The sequence below is a fragment of the Pseudopodoces humilis genome, chromosome 1 (genome assembly GCF_049639895.1).
Source record: "Pseudopodoces humilis isolate 2021_Gansu_Grassland_sample_001 chromosome 1, ASM4963989v1, whole genome shotgun sequence".
NCBI classification, from domain to species: Eukaryota; Metazoa; Chordata; class Aves; order Passeriformes; family Paridae; genus Pseudopodoces; species Pseudopodoces humilis.
The window spans coordinates 79,785,992-79,808,250 of NC_142200.1; the positions used below are offsets into that span (position 1 = coordinate 79,785,992).

The 22,259-nt window shown below is 34.6% G+C and overlaps 1 protein-coding gene across 1 annotated transcript in view; it reads right to left on the minus strand.

The window, feature by feature from the left end:
• CDH9 (cadherin 9) overlaps positions 1 to 14,596 on the minus strand; it is a 70,254-nt gene extending 55,658 nt beyond the window's left edge. Inside the window, exon 1 of the mRNA XM_005526477.3 lies at positions 14,354 to 14,596. Within this exon, the coding sequence (XP_005526534.2) occupies positions 14,354 to 14,584 (231 nt within the window). The 5' untranslated portion in view covers positions 14,585 to 14,596. The remainder of the gene's footprint in view (positions 1 to 14,353) is intronic.
• Positions 14,597 to 22,259: the final 7,663 nt, after the last annotated feature.

The window sequence follows — 22,259 nt, forward strand, 5'->3', positions numbered from 1 at the left end:
CGTATATATCTTCTGCATATGTAGGAAGGGGTCCTGGAAACCAAAGCTGTATTCTCATGCACCTCCTTACCCTTCTTACCTTCTATAGCTCCTGTGCCCTTTATGATAAGTTGTAGTTAAACCTGCAAAAGTCGTTGCATACTTACTTCTGCACAAAGAACTGGACTTCAGAGCATATAATTTGTTAATTTTTTCTGGAATAGTGTTTTATATTGATGTGTGTAACTCAAAGGTCTTTCTCTCTATTCTCCAAATCAGCAGCTTAGTTATAGGTTTTCAGCCTGATGAAAAGAGCCAACTTTTTTTATTATTATTTATGGTTTGCCATACACAGTTATTTTTCTGTTCCATAACATGAGATACAGATTTATGGGAATTGACTCCAGTCATTAATTGTGTGCACAGGTCGGAAATTATGTCATCATCACACCAAGCACTGTCACTTTAATCAGTCCCTGGAACAGGTGTTAAATCCATCATTATTTTAAAGGCTTCACAATTACAGAGGATTCCTTTCTCATGGATTTTTCTTTCCCCAGAAACTCCTGAGTGAAATGTGTCTCTGTGCATGACTTTTCTTGTTATTTTAGAGGCGCTCAAAATGTCCTTTTGTTCCAAAAGATGTGCATAGAGATAGGCAGGAATAAAAGCTATGGCCTGGAAGAAATGTTAATTTGTCATATGGATAGATTATCCCCTACCCTCTGCAGAACTAATTGTTCTGAGCTGAGCTCTATACTAATAAGCTTATAAGAAATACTCTAATAGGGGAGACCAATGGTTTTTTAGCCAAGTACTTTATCTCAGAGGCAACAGGAGGTGCTGGTTTGAGAGAGTATTCATTCTGACCACTATACTTCTTGATTAGATTAGCATCCCTGCTTCCCAGGCCCCAGAATTTAGAACTTTTAGATTATAACAGATCTGTATTTGGTTTTGTGATATGTTCTTTTCTATTTTCTTTTATGAATCTGATGTCCTTGAAGTTGTCTGGTTATCCATTGCCCTAACTTTGGACAAGGACTGTATTGACTGAATACACTGAATGTATAAGTGTTTCCAGGAATAGGTCATCCCCATTCACCAATGTCAAAAATATATCAATAACAGAAATATTTGAGTATTTTTTTCACTTCTGATCATAATTTCATGCATATATATGTATATATATATACTTATAGACAATTGTGCACTGATCAAGACAGCATGGTTTTTAGGAAGTCATACGGTATAACAGAATAGTAAGATATTGATATGTAAGCCAATAAGATCAGTCTTTTTAGGCCTTAAATATGTAAACAGACTTCCAGGTTTTCAGCCCCAAGCAAAAAAAAACAGACTATAGACTTGCTCACTGAAATTTTTTTAAGCTGCTGGATATGTATTTTCCAGAAATATTCAAAATTGGTTATTTACTCTCTTTAAAACATACTTGTGTTTACAAGAATGCATTTCAAACCTAAAAAGTTATTATGCTGAGTTTCATGCTTATTGATTCGCAATGATCTCTGCCACAAAGATTCATTTTTCAATTATGTATTTTTCCTAAGATCTTGCTTTGCAAACTGGTAAATGACACTGTACACACCTCACAAGAAGAAATTCATTCATTCCTGAATACTAATTTCAGAATTCCATTGTTATGTGGTAGCACTTTATATATCTTAAATGTTTATCTAAAACCAAATTTTCAAATAAACAGTAGTGGAAAGAAGGTAAGATAATTGTTTAAATTATCACTAAGGTCCTTGCTACTGCTTATTTACTGATAGTGTTGACCAAGGCAAAAAAATAGAAAGGAAAAATAAAAACACAGAATGAAGTTAATTTTAAGTATCATACTATCTCTCTGTGTCAGTGAAAGTATTCTGTAGAGTTTTCCATGTAATTTTTCATCAGTATGAGTGCAGTTCCCTTGCCCCATGTCTGCTCCAAGACGGGCATGTGGCCAACTTCTGGTAAAATCTGGGAAGCAGATTCTCAAAGTAGGTAAATCAAAGAAAAAGGTTTTAATCAGGACAGGACATAATAAGCGCCAAGCCTTGAATCTGTGTTGTGATATGGTAACTTCCTAAGGGAAGCTAATTTTTCAAGAAGAGTGTCATGAAAACCAGTAGTTAGGAAAAAAAAAAAAAAAATTTAGTGTATTTTTTTCCTTTTCTTATTTGTCACTCATTTTGTATTCATTGAAATTTGCATTACTTACTCATACAGTTCTTTTAAATCTTGTTTCCAAATACCATCTTTGGAAGGTCACAGCTGTAATGAGGGCAAAGACAAGGCAGGGGCTGGAATAGATATCAACACTTCTTAATGACTTCCATGGTGCAACAGAAACTGGTAAGTGTAACTCCATTTCTAGGGTGCCTGATATGGATTTCGGGCTCTGCATAAACCACAGGCTGATTGTACATGTCTGATTAAACATGAAGATTGTGGCTTAGAAGGGAGCCAGGACAAGGCTCTCAGGGGCCTTAGATGAGAAAACTCCATGAAAGAGAAGTAGTGCCTAGAGAAATTAAAGCATAAGGCCCAAACCAAGCATAAAGCCCTGCAGACCAACAGTGTTGCTTCATGTTTAATTTAATAGCTGAATCTGCAAGCTGGTCAGATAAAGTGAGATTAAGGAGACAGTGCAGGAGTTATTTAGAAAGGACTTTAAAGAAATATTCTTAATGCAAATACTAATGAAAAAATAAACTGCATGAGGTGCATAAAGGGAATAGTTAAACTATTATTAGTTCAACAACAAGGATATCAAAGCATTTGAATGTGGTTAAGGCAGATAAAATTCTAAATGTATTGATGTTAATTTTCTAATAACTTTTTGAAAAAAATTTGGTGGGGGGAGAATTGGAGAAATCAATGATGACTGTCTCCATTCTTTTCTGGAATCCATTTTTGTCTAAGAAAGTTCTCTGTACTTTGGAGAAGGATGCAGCATACATAATAAAACTGGTTGTTTTGCTAATTATCCTACAGCTTCAGCTGGAGTCAAATGTTGACCATGATCTTGTTAATTACTTGAAAATAGATTTTAAAATAGAACTTGAGATTTTAATATTATTTAAAATATGGGAACAGGAGCGCTTTCTTTTTCCAAATTGTTTCCATTCTTGATGAGTGCTGTCATTCCTGTCTTGACCTCTCTAAATAGATAAGCCTTGCCATTATGTGGATTTGTCCCTATCCAGTAGCTATTCCATTCTGCACCAAAATGTTGTCATTGACTTGTTCTGTGACCTTAAATCACTGTTTCAGCAACTTTGTTGTAGTTTTCTCCTCAGAAGAAGGGATGTTTTGCCAGTGCCTGTCTCACCATAGGCAATGTTCTTTGCATATAAAATACTTTGATATTTCACTTAATGATACTTATGGAAGTGGAAATTATTAATCCTAGAATCATGGTTTTAACATTTGACTTATCCTTTTCTCTTTTATTCTCATCAAAGAGATCAGTGTAAATCCTTTCTTTATCCTGAAGATAAACCAGTGTTTTACATGGATATACACACGCATACATTTTCAGAATTTTTAGGACAATAAAAGGATTTTTAACTATGGGAGGGGAGGGTTTTCTGATTTTTTTTTTTTTTTCTTTTACACAATTTGAATTTAGACCAGATTTATTGACCTGAAATACAAAGAAAATTAATTGCAGTATTTAGTAAGATGAAATCAGAATTGGTGATTCCTGTTTCCCTCCATATTTTAAGGGACTGAAGAATTTCTTCTGCTATAGATTCATATTTTTCCCTTCACTTCATGCCTTTCAATATGCTATTCTAAATTTTTCATATGGAGTGTGTGGGAATCAAACTGTGACCTCTTCCATTTCATAATTACTAGTCTTTATTGATTAATGTATTTGCATATTCTGTGAAATTTAGAGTTAAAAAAAACCCCAACACACTTAAGTGATTTATTTTGCTTTCTTGCAACAATCCTTCTTCCATGTGCTTCAGTGACAATGGATACAGAAATATTTGTTCCTATGCCAAATTCCTCTTTAAATTAATTTTATTGTCCACACCACTTGTTTATATCTAATTAATGTAGGTTTAACATTAAATGGCAAATGTTTATTTCTTTTAGTCACTTGCTTCACACAGCATATACAGTCTTTTTGCCTTTTTTTTTTCAAATTATAAATTAAATTAGAAGAAACACGCACACAAATTTTACAGGGATTTTAATCTCACCCTTTTAAATGCAAACATTTTAATAGTCAAGAGAAAGTGAAAGGAGATACTTTCAATATTTTATCTTTCATTTCTTAATTTGTTCTTATCAGTCAGCTACCTGTTGTATATGAACATTAAATGCTCTGTTACCTCCTGGTATTTGACAGGGTTTATTCATCAGAAATGCTTATTAAAAAGAAAAATGTGTTTACTTTCACAATCCCTGTAAGAGTGAACTACCAGAAGAGCACCATTTTTAAAGGTTGCATCAGTACTTGCAACATTTTTATCAGTATGATATATTAGTGTTTAATTCCAGTTTAACTGCATAGAAGTTGTAAACCAGAACTTTTTTATAATAACCAAATTTATTCTCAATATTTGGAAATCTAGTTTAATTCAGCTCTTAATCAGAAATATGTATTAGTAGTTAAAAGTTCAAATGGAAAAAATGGCTAAATGGTGGTGACAAGTACCAATCTGAAGTTAGGTAGATTAATTTTATGAATGTTTGAGTAGAAATATAACAATATCCCATTTACTATCTCTATCCTGGTCATTGTTATGCATTAGAAAAAGTTAAAGCAATTGGTTATGTCACAAATTCAAGCATTCAGGCACTGTTCCCCAAATAGGTAGATAGTAAATATCTGGTTCTATATATTTCTCCATTTCATAGTGTACCCTAAGATACTATTCAGCTCAATACTTCATGGCAATTATTAAATTCCAGAGCTTTTTTTGTAATATTGTATGGGAACAACTCATACACAGACATGTTCTGAGGAAAAGCTTCATTAGAGAGACATTGACAATTACAGTTTGCAAATGGAAAAAATAAAGTAAAATTTATATAAAACAAAAAATTTAGTCAAATATTATTAATAATTATTTCCAACATTAATAATTATTTTATGGCAGGATATGGGCTAAAAATTCCTTCTGGTAGCTGAATCAACCATTCTAAAGATCTTTGAGATTCTGGAAAGAGTTTTACAACTAAAGTAGGGGAGAAGTGGTGCCATTATTCCTTAGGTTTCTCCTATGGAAATGAAGAATTAGAAGCAAAAATTTCTCTTCAGTTAAGTAACTCAATATCATCACCCTGGCTGTCATTTCCTTGCACTCAAAATTTAGAGAAACCTGTTTTAGTGGTGTCCATCTGAAATAGGCATACTTGTGTCTGAAATGTGAAGAAAACCAGAGGAATTTGTGACTTCTGAAATGTTCATGGAGGCTGTAATTCTTTCTTATTAATTTTACTATATTCTGCCGTGTAAAAACAGAAAAGAGGAATTTCAGCAGGGTTTCTTGACCATGTAAGAGGGAACAGAAGTTTGCCTGTGTGTTTGTGCTGCTACAGCAATATATACAACAATGATCAGACCATGGTTATGTATTTCCAAAAGTGATAAGAGTACCCAGCTTCCTCTTTTGATTGATACCCAGCATAGTGTTAAATTAGTCAATTATATGGACTAGATGAACACTTTTTTTCAGCTTCCAGAAGTCTGAAATGTGTGATGACTCCTGCAATACACAAAATTTGATATCTCAGGCACATATAGGAAGAAAGCACTTGCTGTTCTAGGCAGTTGCTTGTTGACAGCTTTGCTATTTGTTGTTGAGATGACTATTCATAACCTTTTCCCTGACAGACCAGACATTGCAAAACACCATCCTCTGATGCTGTCAAACCAACCTTTTTAGGTAGTCACATACTCTTTTTCTCTGATGGCTTTTGCACTCCATCACTGGGCTGGCAGGTACCAATCAACCACAATACAGCCAAAGCACTTACCCTCTCCAGAATCATTCCCATAATGTAATCAAGGGAATAAATAAACAACATAATGAAAAATATCTCGTGAAATGCGTTTCGCTCAACCTCTCACCTTTTCACGCACAATAAATGATTGCCTGATAATAGATAATGATAGGTCTGCAGCTTGCCACTAGTCTAATCTTCTTTTTCTAGGATTAATGCTGCAAGGTTTAGAAATACTAGCCAAGGAAGTTTTAATAAGATAAAGCTATTCTACGAATAACAATTACCTACTGTGCCAAGTTCCTGAGCCAGACAGATCTTCAAGCCAGACCTTCTTAGGCCTTTCCACATATGGAGCTTGATAAGAACAAGAGACATTTAAGCTCAGAAAAGCCATTTTTATTAAAATGAAAATTATATTTTAACTGGCAGCTGGAAATTACCACTGCAGACAGAAGAGGACTCCATCCTCCATGGCTTATGTGTCTTTAAATCAGGTAGTTTTACTTCAAGTCCTGGGTTTTTTATTAGCTGGTCAACAATTGCTCAATCCCAGTGAACTCCACAGGGGAAGCCTCTACTGTGCAGGCTCCCAGCCTCCATTCCTGCTGTTTGGTCCCATCCCCTTGGTGCTCTGAGCACACCCAGGGCATCCCCAGGGAAGGTAGCTGTGACTAAGCCAAGAGCAAGCATTGAGGTGAACTATAGATTCCATGCCATTGCTGCTAGGTTGGGTATTAGGTAAGCATAACTTTTTCCACACCTGAGAGAAGCATGGAGGGCGAGAGGGAAAAGGGAAAAGAATTGGAGAAATATTGCTGCTTTTGCCTGTATTGAATTGTCTTGTATTGACTTTGGCTTTAAAAATGGCTTAGTAATTTTTTAAATGCCTGCATTTTTGCTATGGATGAAGTTTTCAATTAGTGTTGCTAAATTTTGAAAAATTTCATTGAAAATTCCCCTTTTTCCACTAAGTATCTATAAAAGCACATATTTGGTAGCTTCCTGTTTTATTCTTTTTTAACTGAAAATCTGCATGGATGTTCTGTCCCCTAAGAGGAGAGGGAAGGGACGAGGAAATGGAAAAAAAACAAGGGAAAGGGTAAAGAGGAAATCTGCAATAAAAGGTTTGAGGATTTCCTCGTTTATGTTTCTGGGTTTATTTTGGTTCAGCTTTTTTGTTTGTTTTATTTAATTTTTTCCCCTCAAAACAAGTTTAGCTGATTTAGCAGATGAACATGAAAAGCACACAGAATCCTTGAGAACAGAACAGACAGGGCCCTAAAGAGATATACCTAGAGCCTCCAGGTAGGATCAATATCACCTTTCTGGCAAGTGGTTCCTTTTTGGTTTGTCATGAAAACATCCAGTATCAATACAATCCTATCTCACTGATAGTTCTCTACCTAGTATTTAACTGTATTGACTGTATTTACCATTAAAAACTTTTTCCTGATGATGACTGTAAATCAACCTTATGGCAATATGAACCCAACTTCTTGCCCTGAACATGACAAGAACTTCAGATTGTTTTTTTAACAGCCTTTTATGTAGCTGAAGAAACAGAAGCTGTCAGATCTCGTGACAGCTGCTCTGTCTGTACCAAACAATGCCAACTCACTCGTGCTATTCATGTCTTTGAAGCCTCTGATCATTGCAGTTGTTTTCAAGAATAATTCTTTATTTTATATGAAATGTGATGTTCAAATTTGACAGCAAAATTCTAGCTCAGGCCCATTATTGCAATGTAACATTAGAGATATTTCGTGTTTAAACTGTTTATACTTGGGTTATGCATGATGTGATTAGATCTTGGCACTATTTTTGAAACTTCAATCAAAAATGTATTTATGTTGTCAGAAGTTACTGTTGTCCTTTCTAGATAAAGAAGAGTCCCATTGTTTTTGGAGGACGTAACATTTGTCTTTCATCATTTTCTTCCCTGGCCTTCCAGCCTTCTTTTTAAAATAGCAAAATGTATTGAAGGCTTTGGGGTTTTTTTATTATTTTTTGACAAAAAATGCATTTTACTTCCACCAATTTTTCAATAAGTTTTATGTTGGAAGACTTCAGAAAATAAATTATTTTTAAGCAAGTAAAGCTATGGCTCCTTATTGGTATTTGCAATTAAGTAATGAATGTGTCTAAGGCAGGGACTTGTTGTGGCATTTTTAAAATTTTTTTTCCCCTCTGTTTGTCTGTTTCAATTTTAGCTTTATTTTGGTGATTCATCTGCATAGGATATGGCTGTTTGAAACTAGATCAAATATGTATTGGAAAAAATGTGCTAACTGAAGAATGCAGGGTAAGTGGAGATGATTTATTAATTTACAAATCAAAGAAGTCTTCTCTTTTGTGTTTTTTTGGTCAGACTGTTTTTCTTATTTTTTTGATATTTACTGTCTTTATTTTTTTCCTCTTTTCTTTGATGCACCATTATTTCTTTGTATTTATTCAAATACAAGGAAAAATTTGAGATCTGAGAAAGTAAAGACAAAAGGAGACCCCACTAATTTTTCTTCTTTTATTTAAACTTAAAGTATTGGTTTTACTTTAGGAACAGTGATTCTAATGAAAATATATTATTAGATCTTCTTCAAAAGCTGTGATTTATGAGAAGGCTTTGGGATACAGTGCATACTAGATGGAATATATTAAGAATGTGATGAAATCTTCCCCCAGTTGAATTATATTTTTAAATGATAGAAGCATATGATTTGTTTATGCTTCTGTTGGGTTTTGTTTTCGGTTTGTATTTTTTTTTTTTTTCAATTTACCATAGTGCTAAGTTAAAAGATATCAAAAACCATTCTGTTTCTAGCCTCATTTAGTTGTTCTCCTGATTGCAACAATTTTACAGGGGGTACAAATGGAATGTAATAATAACAAGGTAGAGGACACGCTTGAAACTCTAAAAGGATAGTGCACCTGCATAGTCTCTCATCTTTATAGGTCACTCTTAAACTGAATGTAGAGGGAAAATAGCAAACACTGTAAAGAAATCTCTATGGAAAAATTGCATAAATTGCTTCAGGTCACAAATAAAAAAGTAAGTTCTCTCTCACACTATAAATGCAAGATAAAAATTCAGTACACAAAGAAAATATTAGGGAATGAATAAAAACTACTGTGGAAGAGAACATTTTGCTCTAGGATGGAGCAACTAAGGTTACTGCTGGTTTGGGCACTGCAGTGTTGCCAACAGCCAGCTTGTTTGGGTCACCCCTGTGGGCCATAAGCTTCTTTCTCCCAAACTGCTCAGAGGGGAGACCGAGTATGGCCAGGGCCTCAGAAACATGTTCTGAGGACGTGAATGAATGAGGATATGACTAATGAAAAAATTGCTTTAGTGCTCCCAGGTTTCCATCTTCTCTGCTGCTTTTTGTATTAAGAGGGAGCCTACTCTGGACTGGTAGGTATAGCAAAGGTAGTCAGCCGAATAATGTGAAATAATATTTTCAGCCATTAGTACATTACAGTCTACATTTACAAGAAAATACTATCCAATTCCATTGAATAATTAAAAAAAAATACCTCAAAACCATTCAGTACAAAGGTGTGAATTTGAGTGAATTATTTTTAAATAACCAGATCTGGTGAAGCTGGCAATTCAGTGATACTTCTTTTATTGTTTTTAAGTTAAATAGTTATTAAGCTAATAATTGTTTATGAAGTTGAATTAAGTCTTAAGACAGACTGCGAGAGCATACAACCTTACTTGTAGATGTCTGAATATTTATAAATGCAGATTACAAGAAAAAATAGCTGCTTTTAAATATATATTTAGATAAAAATATATTTTAGATATATATTATATATATATATATATTTACCCTGCCCTTCCAAAAACCAAACCAAACTCTTCCCCCACCCCCCCAAAGAAACCCTCTTGCTATTTTTCTTTTCACTTTATACTTCTTGTTAAGACACACAAACAAATGTCACGAAACAAATTTCTTGGTTAACTGATGGTAGAAGAGAGATATTTCTTCAGTTTGCATCCAATTTAAATGCTGCTTATGACATGCAGATCCTAGTTAATTTATTTTTATGGACGTTATTAAGCATGAGGTTATTCATGAGCTGCTAATTTTGAGCAGTGACATTTATTTATTTATTTTTTTATTTTGTATTTCCCCCTTTATTATGAGAAAGTTTGTGGTAGTGTGAAAAAAAAAGTTTTTATTCTTGTCTGTTTCTTCTTTTTAAAATTCTGGGATTTGGCAGGTGTTTGGTTGTAATGTTCATGGTAGGGTCTGACATATATTGCATGGTACTACACCCATTATCTGCCCATCAAGATTAGCAGCTTTTTATTATCAAAGTGCCTCTTTGGTACAGGGAGAGGAGAGCTTCTATGTAAAATATGCAACTGAGTGACTTAAAGAAGGGAAAATCTCATCTCTTGAAACCACTTCAATATACTGCTGCAAAACATAAAGGACCATGTTTTCCAAAATGGCTAATGATTTTCATCTGGTCTATTTCTTCTTGTCTAGGGATGTTTCATGACGGCTGTAGTTAAAGATACTTGGCATTTTGCGCAAATGATGTCCATTCAGTAGGTATCAGTTATGTCATTTAGAAATGGAGACACATAAAATCAATATTATCTTTGGAAAACGAAACTACTTTTTCCTTGAGGGCTATTTGGTTAGAGCCTTCTTGCAAGTTTTTTCTGTGACTAATAAACATCATCCTCATCAGCATTTTAATACTTCCTGAATCGCTTGTCCTTTTTTTTTTTTTTAGATTATTATCTCTTTGGATCGTTTGTTAGGACGTAAGTATATTTGGTACACTTTTCTCACAGAAGGTCAGTGTTTTAACTTTACTTTCTCAGGTTCTGCAAGGCTATTAAAGTTAATAGCAGCAAAGAGGCTGAATCTATGGCCCCTACCTTGCAAAAGAAAAAGAGATCCCAGATATGACACACAGGCATTTATTTTCTCAACACCTTCTTATTTCATAAAGGTTGTTCTTCCTTTAAGAAGAAATTAATCTCATAAATTTAACTATTAATGCTATATTGTAATCTACTTTTTCTGTGAATTGTTAGTGGGCAGAATCAGGTTTTACAGTTCTTTTCACTACATTCTCTAAAATGTCCTCACATTGATAATCTGCTTGAGATATACATCTCACTAGGCAACAGGCATTTTGAAAGAATGTAGCCATTTTTATATTTTAGAATTTATTTTTTCTTCTTTTCTAATTTTTTAAACAGGGCTCTGTTACTGCTTACCTTACATATGTCTGACTGCGTATTTAATTTGTAAACTCTCCAGAGCAATGTTCATCTCCCTATGCATTTTAGAAACAACATTTAGCAAGATGCATCCACTGGTTGGCCTAAGTATTTCCTGAATATCATTTAAAAGGAAAAGAAATCAAAGGATACCATAAGCAGTACATGTATGAGTACTAAAACCCAACAAATTTAAGGACTTCCTATCCACTTATCTTTTATGCATTCACCTGTATTTGAGACATGAATCCTCTGAGTTTGCAGAAGGAAAGAAAGATGTGAGGTAGACATGTTGTAAGTTGTCTGAATTTACATTGACTCCCATCACAGTCACAAGACAATTGATCTGCATATATCCCCCATCTTTAAATGGTGGCTGCCAACTATCCAACTATAAAAATTACTATTTAAAATATCATTTCAGATATGAGGGAGAAACTCCACTCCAGGGACCTGTGCAACTTAGTGAAGCCTGGGCACAAGGAGTCCTCTCATAGGGGCCAGACTGCCAGCCAGGATTTGGGCAGTCCAGTGGTCGAAGTGTCCTGTTGTCCTCTGCTGGTCTGAAAAGGACTGGGGTCTGAGGAGCAAGAATGAGAGGTGTGGGGATGTCACAGAATTGATCTCCATCCTGCGTACTCATCCTTCTTAATAAGAAGTTTCTATCTCAGTATGTCGTACTGAGTGATCCTTCCCCACTGCCAATAACAGAATGAACTCATAACAAAATAAAACATCAATAAAGTAACATTAGTATCAAAACATAATGACCAGACAGATAAAAATTGTATGAGAATAGAAACAGGGTGGGAAAGCTAATTTTTTACTATTATGGCTATGATCCCCTAGAAGTTTATTTTCTTGTAAAGTTTCTTAATTCAGTTTATTTAAATTTTAGTACTACATTTGTTATTCTACCCCAGTAGCCCATCTGCCTGTGCATATCCATGTTAAAGAGGGGATAGATAAGAATGCTTGCTATGAACTAGTCCCCATGGGTTGGAATAAAAGTGCTCTTACTTCACACATGCTAGTTTGCTAATTACCATCACTTTGAAGAGGAGAATACTAAACCTGAGATTTAAGCCTTTCTCAGAATAATGTTGTTCGATGAAGTTGTTGGCGTGCTTTTCCTTTCTTTAAAAAAATTCCTTCTTTGACTTATTGTAGCAGCTCCCTCTGGGTGCTGTATGTCACATGTACCTGGGTTAATTTGAACTAATTCAAAATGTATTTACTGTGGTTTTATACCACTGAGGACAGAACTGTGATAATTTCATCATGGTATAAACTGCTATAAAATTAGTGAAAACACATGGAGTTCATCATTTCAATGCAACTCCTCTTTGGAACACAGGATAATTGGGGTGATTTCTATCTGTTTAGAGAATCAGAGATGCTGACCTCTCTCAGGGGTCTTGCTGTAATATTTTGCAGCAAAGTGTAAAAATCTCAACATGTTATTTGAGTTATAGGAAGTGAAACATCTCAGACCCAACTGCTCTACAGCTGTCTGGCTTTTCTTCCTGGACTTAAGTCTATGGTAATAAGGTCTAACAGTTTTTAGTTAGTTTGGAACAAGTAAGAGGTAATCTTACCTTACTCTGGTAAGTTTGCATCTGTTGCAATATAACACGTAAGCATTCCTTGTGTGAGGGGTGGTGATGGTCTTGACGTAAGCTTAATTTATTTGAGTGTTAAAGTGGTTTTAAGCCATTCATCTATATTTAGTGGAATTGAAATTGGAAGCAGCTCTAAAGTTTGACATTTACTTCTCCTCTATGACAGATTTCTATTAAAAAAAAATAAGCCTATTTCTGTCAGTTTAGAGCTAACTCTACAGCTATGGAGTTTGAATTATTGTGAACCTTTTTGTATGTTCTCTTGAAAAGTGTACTTAATATTAAACAATACATGCAAACACATTGTTGTCTTTAGAAATATTTCTATGCAATTAGTTTATCCTTTATTGAAAACCCTTTTGCCTATAACAAACCTTCTTATTTTACACACTGATAAAAAGACCTAGCAATATTATTATTTGCCTTTGTCTTATTTCTCCTACTTCATGTCAGAATTTATTTTGTGGAAAACAGAATTGTACAGGTGTTGGTATGAACAAGGTAAGAATCAAGCTCATAGTTATCAGGGTTGACTTCTTTGACATTTTGTTTCTTAATATTGGGAGATGACTTGCACGTTTTCCATATGATCATGTGACCAGAGATATTAGCTAATGTTCAAAAATATTTTGTAGCTTTTATCTACGAAAGTCCAAATCAGTTTAGTAGCTAGGCACCTGAAAATGAGATAATTACCTGAATAAGAGCTAGTGACAGCATTGTGGATGAAAGATAGAAACTGAATTGGACATTTATTAATTTAAGCCATTAAGATAAACATTTCCTTAATTGTAAGTCACTCTGGGTGTATTCTAGATCTCTGATATTCTAGATCTTAATAAAGATATCTTGGTTATACTAGACCATAAGTCAGATTTGTGGATGGTGAGACAGCAGAGGGCTAAATATCCAGAATTTTTTGAGTTTCATGTTATCAGAAGAGGTAGGACTGGAGACAACTGGAATTCAGAGGTTCCATTTTTGACAACATCTGATGTAGATAGATCACCAAGAATGTAAAGCCCTTCAAGTAATTAAGTAAAATTTTCAGTTTATTTCAGAAATCACAAAATCCAGGTTTCTTTTCCCCCTCAAACACTATAGCCCTACTTGGAATCATGGAGAGACAGCAATTTTATTGTTAATAGAATTGTATATTTCACTTCAGAAAGTATACAGCCCAGTACATCAGCAAATGCCACAAAGGTAGATGAATGAAATACTAACTTTTCTATTCTCTTATCTAATATTCATGTTTAACAGTTGAAAAAGTGATAAAACTTGCATGGGCATATGTAATAGGAAATTGGAACATTTTAGTCTGAATAGTTTCCTTTTTTTTTCGCTGAACTTCGTTTCTCTCACACCTTTGAACAAACATGGAACCACAGGTGGCCTGTGGTGTGCTTTGACATAACGAGAAATTGAGACCGCTGCTGTACAAAAAGCACAACAGCTGTGGAGAAGGAGTGGAAATACCAAGGCTGTTAGATGCATCACCTTTAAAGAATCCTTTAAACACAAAGCTTACCTTGCCCACGTATTGAGTATCTGGACCTGTGTACTCCTCCAGCAAGAAAAATTGATTCCACATCCAACCACGCTTGGTGCGGTGCAGTGTTTTTCCATCACTCTCTGACAATCCTGTTATCCTTTCACTGTGTGAGTGCTTGTTAGTCCTTTTTTGGGACGGCGTCATATGAACCACATAAAACACAGAGCTCCAAAGCAAAACTGTCAGAAAGGAGTGAGTCCTCATCATTTCCAGAGATGCTGTTACCCTCCACTCCTCTAATAATTCACCAGAACAAATTTTTCAAATGTTATATTCCTCTTGTAAGAAAAACCTAGGGGACAGAGAAAAGTGTTTGTGTAAGTTGAAATAACTTTTTTTCCCTAAGGAAACAGGAACCCAGTCAAGTGATCAAAACAATAAGCCATGGGAATGACAAATAACCATGAAAATTACTCAGAGAGTTTTAAGTCAAGTTCTTTAATGTCTTTTTTCATCTTATACCAGTTCGCTCACATGGCATATAGATGTTAATTTAAAACACAAGCTGAGTAAAATACTCTATCTGAAAGCTTTAGCTACCAGCAGCATCCTGACACAAGAGCCCAAATAAGAAATCTTCCAACCTAATCTCTTCCAGCTCAGCCTGATGCTATCCTCCCTTAGCATCTGTTCATGACTGTCTGAAAATCTGAATTTTCTTTTACTTTGTGATTAATACATCCCCTTCTTCCCTTTTGCTAGCCCCCAATTGTCCAGAGGCTCTTCTTCTATTTCTGCAGAAAGGAAGTAATAAAATGAAATTTGTAGAGTATTATTGATGCCTTCTACAGATTCTTTAAACAAGAACAAAAAGTACTTGTTAGACAACTGTAGGTTCATAAGAATCCTGCTAAGTTAGCGAAACGCTGTGTTTAGAAAAGAATTCTCCATTTAGAATGTATTTCATTTTACCCTGAATCATGGCTGAATGAATGGGAATTTTCATGATATAGAACATTACTGTAATTAACATTTTTCTGAAAATTACTCTGATGTTTTCTGTGGAAGTTTGTAAGCAATACTTATTCAAACCAAATCAATCTCATACTCTATCTGGCAGTACAACTGAAGTGCCTGATGTCACAGTTCTTTCCATAAACTTTTCCACTTTAAGTCTGTTTTTGCTTTAGGATATCTTTAGTTGAGCTGTCATTTTATATTACAAAAATAATAGGAAAACAATTCAGCAGCAAAAGTACATTTTCTTTTACTATCCTGATCCGTTAGCAGTGATAGTACTGTGAGGCCAGAACACTCAGATATTTTGAAATTAAAACAACCCACACAAAATTATCCCCCTTTCTTCTGCAACCCGACATTACCAAAAGATATTTTCACTCTTGTTTATTTGTTTGGGACTTTTATAGAAGATGGGAAGGGAGTCTTTTCTGCACAAAAGTTCATTTTGGAAATAAGATTGTTTTTTGTGAAAATTATTAGCCAGTTGAGAACCAAGACTGTTTAATGGAAAACATTTAGTAAATTGTACTCTAAAGGCCTTAATGATTAAATTACTGGAAATGTGCCCTTGTGTGAAATTGTCTTAAAATGATGATATTCTGTATGGACTCAATGTCCTAACTAGAAATCCTGAAGGAGGATCAAAGTCTAACCATTTTAGTAACTTCAAAAAGAGTTTTAGCTGAGCAAGAAGTGAAGGCTTGGAATATTTATCACTTTCTAAGATCATGTTGAAAAACACAAAGAAAACAACATATTAGGTGTCATATTTATGCAGAAGATCATGTATATCATGCAGGAAAACTTGTTTTCTTTTGCTTTTTATTTTAATTGAAGAATCAAAGCACTAAGTAAATTAACTTAATTTGCATAAAATCATGAAGGTACATAGATCTTAGCATACATTCATGAATTTGTTTTCTTTGAATTCTGTTTTTCTCTGTTGTAATGCTCAGTATGTTCCTGCTGCAGGCACAGGGGCAAAGTGCAACTCTCCTGTGGTTAATTTAATATCAGCAAATTTTGACATTAACTGGAGGACATATTTAGTACATGATGATCATGTCTTGTGATTGAAATTTACTGGATACAGATCAAAAGAAAAAAACCCAAAAACTAAAGTCAGCCAATCTTCTATCCATGTTTAAGTCTGATGAGTTGAATTCCTTGTATAATATTAGACTGAAATAACCTGCTTGGTTTTATCATTGAATAAAGTTATTTATTAATGTAGAGCATAAAATATTACTGTTTGTATTTCAATTCCATTCCACTGCATCATCTGAGGCAGATTGAAGGGCTTCTTCATGCTTTGTAAATTAGATCCTGCTTAAAGTATTGCAGAATGAAGGTAGGCAGGAACAAGAACCTTTGGAAATACTGTATTGAGAAGTCAGACAATCACCTTTGTCCAGTGACTCTTACCAAGTCTCTTATCTCTTCTGGAGATATTCTTGCATGATGTGTTCTCAAATAGTGCTCTATCATGGCTGCACTGGGACTGAGTTTAAGAATTCTCTTCTGTACACTCTGAATGATAATATTCAAATGTTCATATTAATCAAGTTTTGGATTTGATTACTTTTGCCTAATATGAATTATATGTTGTTATGTAACTATTCTGATAAATATTGTGTTTGTATATATTTATTTATATATCTTTAAAGTCGTGACTTATTTATTTCTCTAATTTCTTGGACCCTACTGTCTTTTCTGCAGTAAAACATAACAAACCATAAACAAAGTGAAAATTCCTAAAATTAACATGGATATTTGGCAAAATGTTAATGCACGGTGATTCTATAAAACTGCTAAAAATCCTTAAAATATTTCTTCTCTAATACCTAAAACCTCTAGGCCTTGAAAGACTGCTGTGAAAAAGAAGTTACTAAAAAATGCCAACTAGTTAAAATTTTCACTTCAAAATGTCCTTATTTCAAAACCTAGACAAATGATGCATTCTGCTTTGATTTTACTCTTTTTTTTGACAGAGAAGAGTGGGTGACATCAATATATTTCCTTTTGACCTTTTAGAGATGTATGATTGCATGTTCAGTTTGGTGATGATTTAAAATGTAAATAAAATTTCTTTAAAAAGTGCTTCATTTTTACTATTTCAAACTGCACATTTTTAATTTCTTGAAATTGCCCTCATTCCTTTCTGTCCAAACACTATTTGCCATAATAGTTTAAATGCAAAAGAGGTTTATACTACTCTTTCCTCGTACTCAGAGAAATACTTCAAGGTGGTCATTGACTTATTAACCTTGTCTCATAGTCAGCTGTTCAAGCAGGTTAGGAGCTGCACTCTGTAGACTCAGAAGGTGGAGTTTAATACTGAAACAAAGGGTTCTGGTATGGTCTGGAAAAGTAAGACCAGCTTTTCTGATTCAAAGGAACTCAGTGCACCGTGCACAAATGTTCTGACCCTGCTAGAAGAAATTATCTCTGTGCAAACACCAATTTTTCATAGAGGTCTTTTTCTCGAAGGAATCTAATTTCCCACATTTTGTCCCAGCCAGGGCAGAAGTTAAACTGAGATTGCTTTAAGCATGTGGTTTTTCTGTGCAGCGCTGCCCTCTACTGATTTTCTTGATAATTAGTAAGACTGTACTACCTAGTCGAAAGGTAGCATCCTTAATGTCAAGAAGAATGAAGCAAAAAGGAAAACAAAAAATGAAGCTACAGCTCATTTTTTCCTGCTTTTTATTTTTACGATAACTGGAACTTTTAGGTGTAAAGAAAGACTTATTATTCTGGGTCAGTGTGTCTGCTGAACATTATGATAAACATCTAATTTGATTTTTCTTCTAAGAGGAGCAAAGATCTTTAGAGAATAATTTATTTTTTCTGAACAACTGATAAATATTCTATATGCAATCTCTTTTCAATCCATTTCTGGTCCCATCATTTAATCAGTAAAATTTCAACTTCTTGTTCTTGTCAAACAATAGAAAATGGTTTTCTTTCTAGTTATCTTGGAAGCTTCTCCTAAGATGGGGAATTCATGTGTTAAACATACTAATGCCAAACATTTCTGAGAACTTGCTTTTTTTCCCCATCTTTCAAATCAGTGGATCTGAGTGGAGGTAATAAGTATTTTTTCATTTGTATGGTTTGAGGGATATGTGGTGGTAGTGTAGAACCATTGCAGTCTCTCCTTGCAGTAAGGAATTTGATATCAGAATCCTACAACAGTTCTAGGTAAATGAATAATTTCTGTATGAAAAACATTATTCTCTCAAGCACAGTAACAACTGGAAAAAATTTATCTCTTGAAGTCCTTTTGAATGCAAAATATTCTATTTAGATTCTTCAGGTGTAGTGTGAAATAAGCCTTGCTGGGATCAATAGCACGGATTTGTTACTGATGATGCCAATTTAAATGTTTCTATAGCAATTGCCATGGCAATGTTTTTAATTAGTGCAGCACAGTCACTCATAAGCATGACATGAAGAAAAGCTAACCTTCGGCAGCTTGATAACGTACCCCACATTAGTCTGTTTCATTTGTTAACAGTGAGGCAAAATTTGTGTTCTAAAAGAAGATCTGGTGCTAAATAGCTAAAAATAGCAGTTAACTGCAGGAGCAGTGCTTCATACTACACTCTGATCTCTAAATAAGAAAGGTGTAACTAATGTTTAGGATGATCCAAACAATCTGTATAACTAGGTATTTTAACAGGATATAGCAAATACAAATCTTGTGTAGCCTGCATGCATGGAATCAGTCTCATTGGCTTTGTCAGCCTTTTTTTGAAAACAAAATATCTGAATGCAACTTTAATCTACCTAGACTGAGCACTAAGAATGATGAAGCTGTAGCAACAAAAGGCTGTACTATAAACAGCACACTGCCACCCATAACACCAAGATTTAGGAAGAGGTTGGATCTGCGCCACTGTAGGTTCAGTTTTATCACTTCCCCAACTAATTAAAGGTATCACAGGATGGATACACATTCTTCCCTTTGGCTGAAGCACTCAAATATTGTCTGAGTGCAGTCATACTGCAGACGTGAATATAGTCTCTGGATGTACAACTTCCTAAAAGCAGCATTCATTTTTAATATTCTTCTGCCCAAAAGCATTTTTTTTTTCTTCCCTCTTCCCTACTCATGGGGTTTGGGCTAAGGATGAAAAGATTAGAAGTAAACAACCGATATGCATATGGACTAAACTTGGGGTAATCAAATTATTTCTAGAAGAAATTATTTCTAGGAGAGCTCAAGAAATTTTTGAGGGATCCTCAAAGCTTACGGGACAGCTTTTTTGACTGATGAACACCCATTCTTCGAGTTCAAGTACTCAGAACTTCTTCAGGCACAGAAACATGGACCACACTAAAGAAACACTTTCCCACTCAGCAGCTCCCACTGCAAACCTTTCAGAATAGATATTCAGAACTGGTTTGTGCCTATTGGGTTGCTTATCTATTCAGCACTGCATACAGTGACGATAAGCTCATTTGAAAATTTTTGCCAGGAAACAGCTGAAGGCAATTCTTTATTTCTGGGACACCAGTGCAGGTTCCCTTAGTTACATAACTCCAGGAGTCATACTAATAAAAATAATAGGGAATTTGAACTAATAGTCATGTGTATTGGAATGTCTATTGAGTTAATGTCTTTAGGCAAACAAATCTATGGTTTGTAGGTGCATTAGGAAAAACATTTCTCTTGCTGTGACAAGAGAGAGTTAGCATTTATTTTAGAGTTTTTCCAGACTCTTGGGTATCTACATTGGAGATATAGGTCCAAATTCACCTCATTACAGCCTGAGTCACCCTCTCAATAGCACTCACAGTAAGCAACTCAAACCCTTGGGTGGGTGGATCTGGCTAGAGAATGTGTTGATTCATATTTGGACAATCCCCACTGGCAGAATTGTGCAGAGGCAGAGCTGTAGTTTAAAGCAGTGAAAATACCATCTTCCCTTCTCTGGAACAAGTATCTTCTGAGGAGCAAATGAAACAGTTTCTAGACTGTTTGTCCTCCAACCATCCTTCTATCAGCTAGTGAATGAAGCCTGCAGCACTCCCAAACCATCATGAAAAAGGGTATTTCAATTCTTAGCAATGGTATCAAATTAAGTTAAAAGAGACTTTTAAAATATCTGCTTCTAAGACAGCAGGCCACTGGATTACACATGTGAAATGTGCATTTTCTCATTGGGAGAGAAAAAAACCAAAAAAACAAACAACTTTTTTCTCCAATAATGAATATTTTTACAGGATGTCCTTTTTATCAACATGAGGAGTACAAGGAAATACAGCACTTGTAAACCCTTAAAGCAGGGACTTTTGAAGATATTTCTTTGATCTTCAGTACTGATTTTTCTCCACAAGGAACACATTTCACTCTTATCATATAATGAAGCTGCATTATAAGTTTTTATGCCACACCTTATTTACAACTGCAACACATTCATCATATTCATGGTTTTAAAGAATAGCCTTTAGAAACATGAGGAAAAATAAGTGCTATCATCAAAGCATAATTTTTCTCTTTTCCTTCCCTTTAAGACTGTTTTGTCACTCATAGCCTGATCATCTGTATTTTGACATGGATACCCTGCAGGTACCAAAATTAAGGCACTTATTTTTGTTGGGTTTTTGGAGGTTGGGTTTTTTTTTGGGTTTGCTTGTTTGTTTGGTTGGTTTTTTTTCATAAGCAGCATAGCTTTCTATCTGCCAGATACAAACCCAAACCGCATCTGGAGTTATAGGCCCCTATTTTCCAGACATATTGGTTTTTATTATTCTCTCTGCAAGAAACAGATGAGATTCACCTATGGCAGCACTGTTAATGACAGGATTACCAGTTCTTCTGATAACTGGGACTACACACTTTCTCTAAATTTCTTTTTCTTGCTGCTTCATTATGTATCAGTCTACTCTGGTCACACATCAAGCTTCTAACAAAGCGTTCTGAGATTCTACATCTGGTGCCTCCCATCTCTGCATGTCTCCTGAGCATGGCACATACCACAATGAGAGCTTGCTAAACTTTCTGACTCTACAGCTTGTATAATGGCCAAAGAGATTGTTACAAGCCAGAATCTCTCAGAATAAAGACATCTTCAAGATAGTATCTCAAGGTCTTTTTAAAAACTTAAATCTCTGCCATCCTTTTTTTTTTGCTCATGTACATCTGACTCATAAGAAATCTTGTTCCTACAGAGAAGTACTTAATTACTACCTACAAGGGATTATACATTCACTTCTCTGGACTGGAAAAACTGAGTTGCTGACCAATTAAAGGTGGTTAGCAAATTCAGAATGTAATTGTAGCCCATTGTCACTGCTTCCTTCCTCATGGAATTGAACAGCTGCTGAATGCTGTCATTCATTAGAGATCAACCTCCTTTATGTCCTTCTGCTGTCTCCAATAGGATCACAAAATCTAGAAAAGTTTTATTCTCAGAGTTGAGCAGGAGTATTGAAAGCATAGGAATTTGCAAACAGAAATAATGTATAACCTTAACATAATTTTTTTGCTATTAATTTATCTCAGGTAATCTGAAGGGAGTCTGATGCAGCTGAAGTTTCATCCTATATTTCCATAATAAATGCTTTAAAATACCTAAAAATTATAATTCTCTCACTTGAAAGAATAAGATAGATCTCAGAAATATAAATTTTGAAAACTTTCTTTTTTCTTATTTCTAGGTCTAAATCTCTTTTTAAAAATTAAAAACATTCCCCCAACAAAGAACCAAAAAATTTTTCACCCTAATGTCATTTTAATGAAAGACAAACATGAATAATTTCAAAATGAAACATGAATAAATTCAAAATAAAATAGTGCTTGTTTTGTCAGTAACCTGACAGTATAAATAATGGTATCTTCAACAAGCAGACATGCATGATAACCTTTAAATGTGGAGAAGCATATAATAGTTTTTCTTCTGTATGTTTTCTT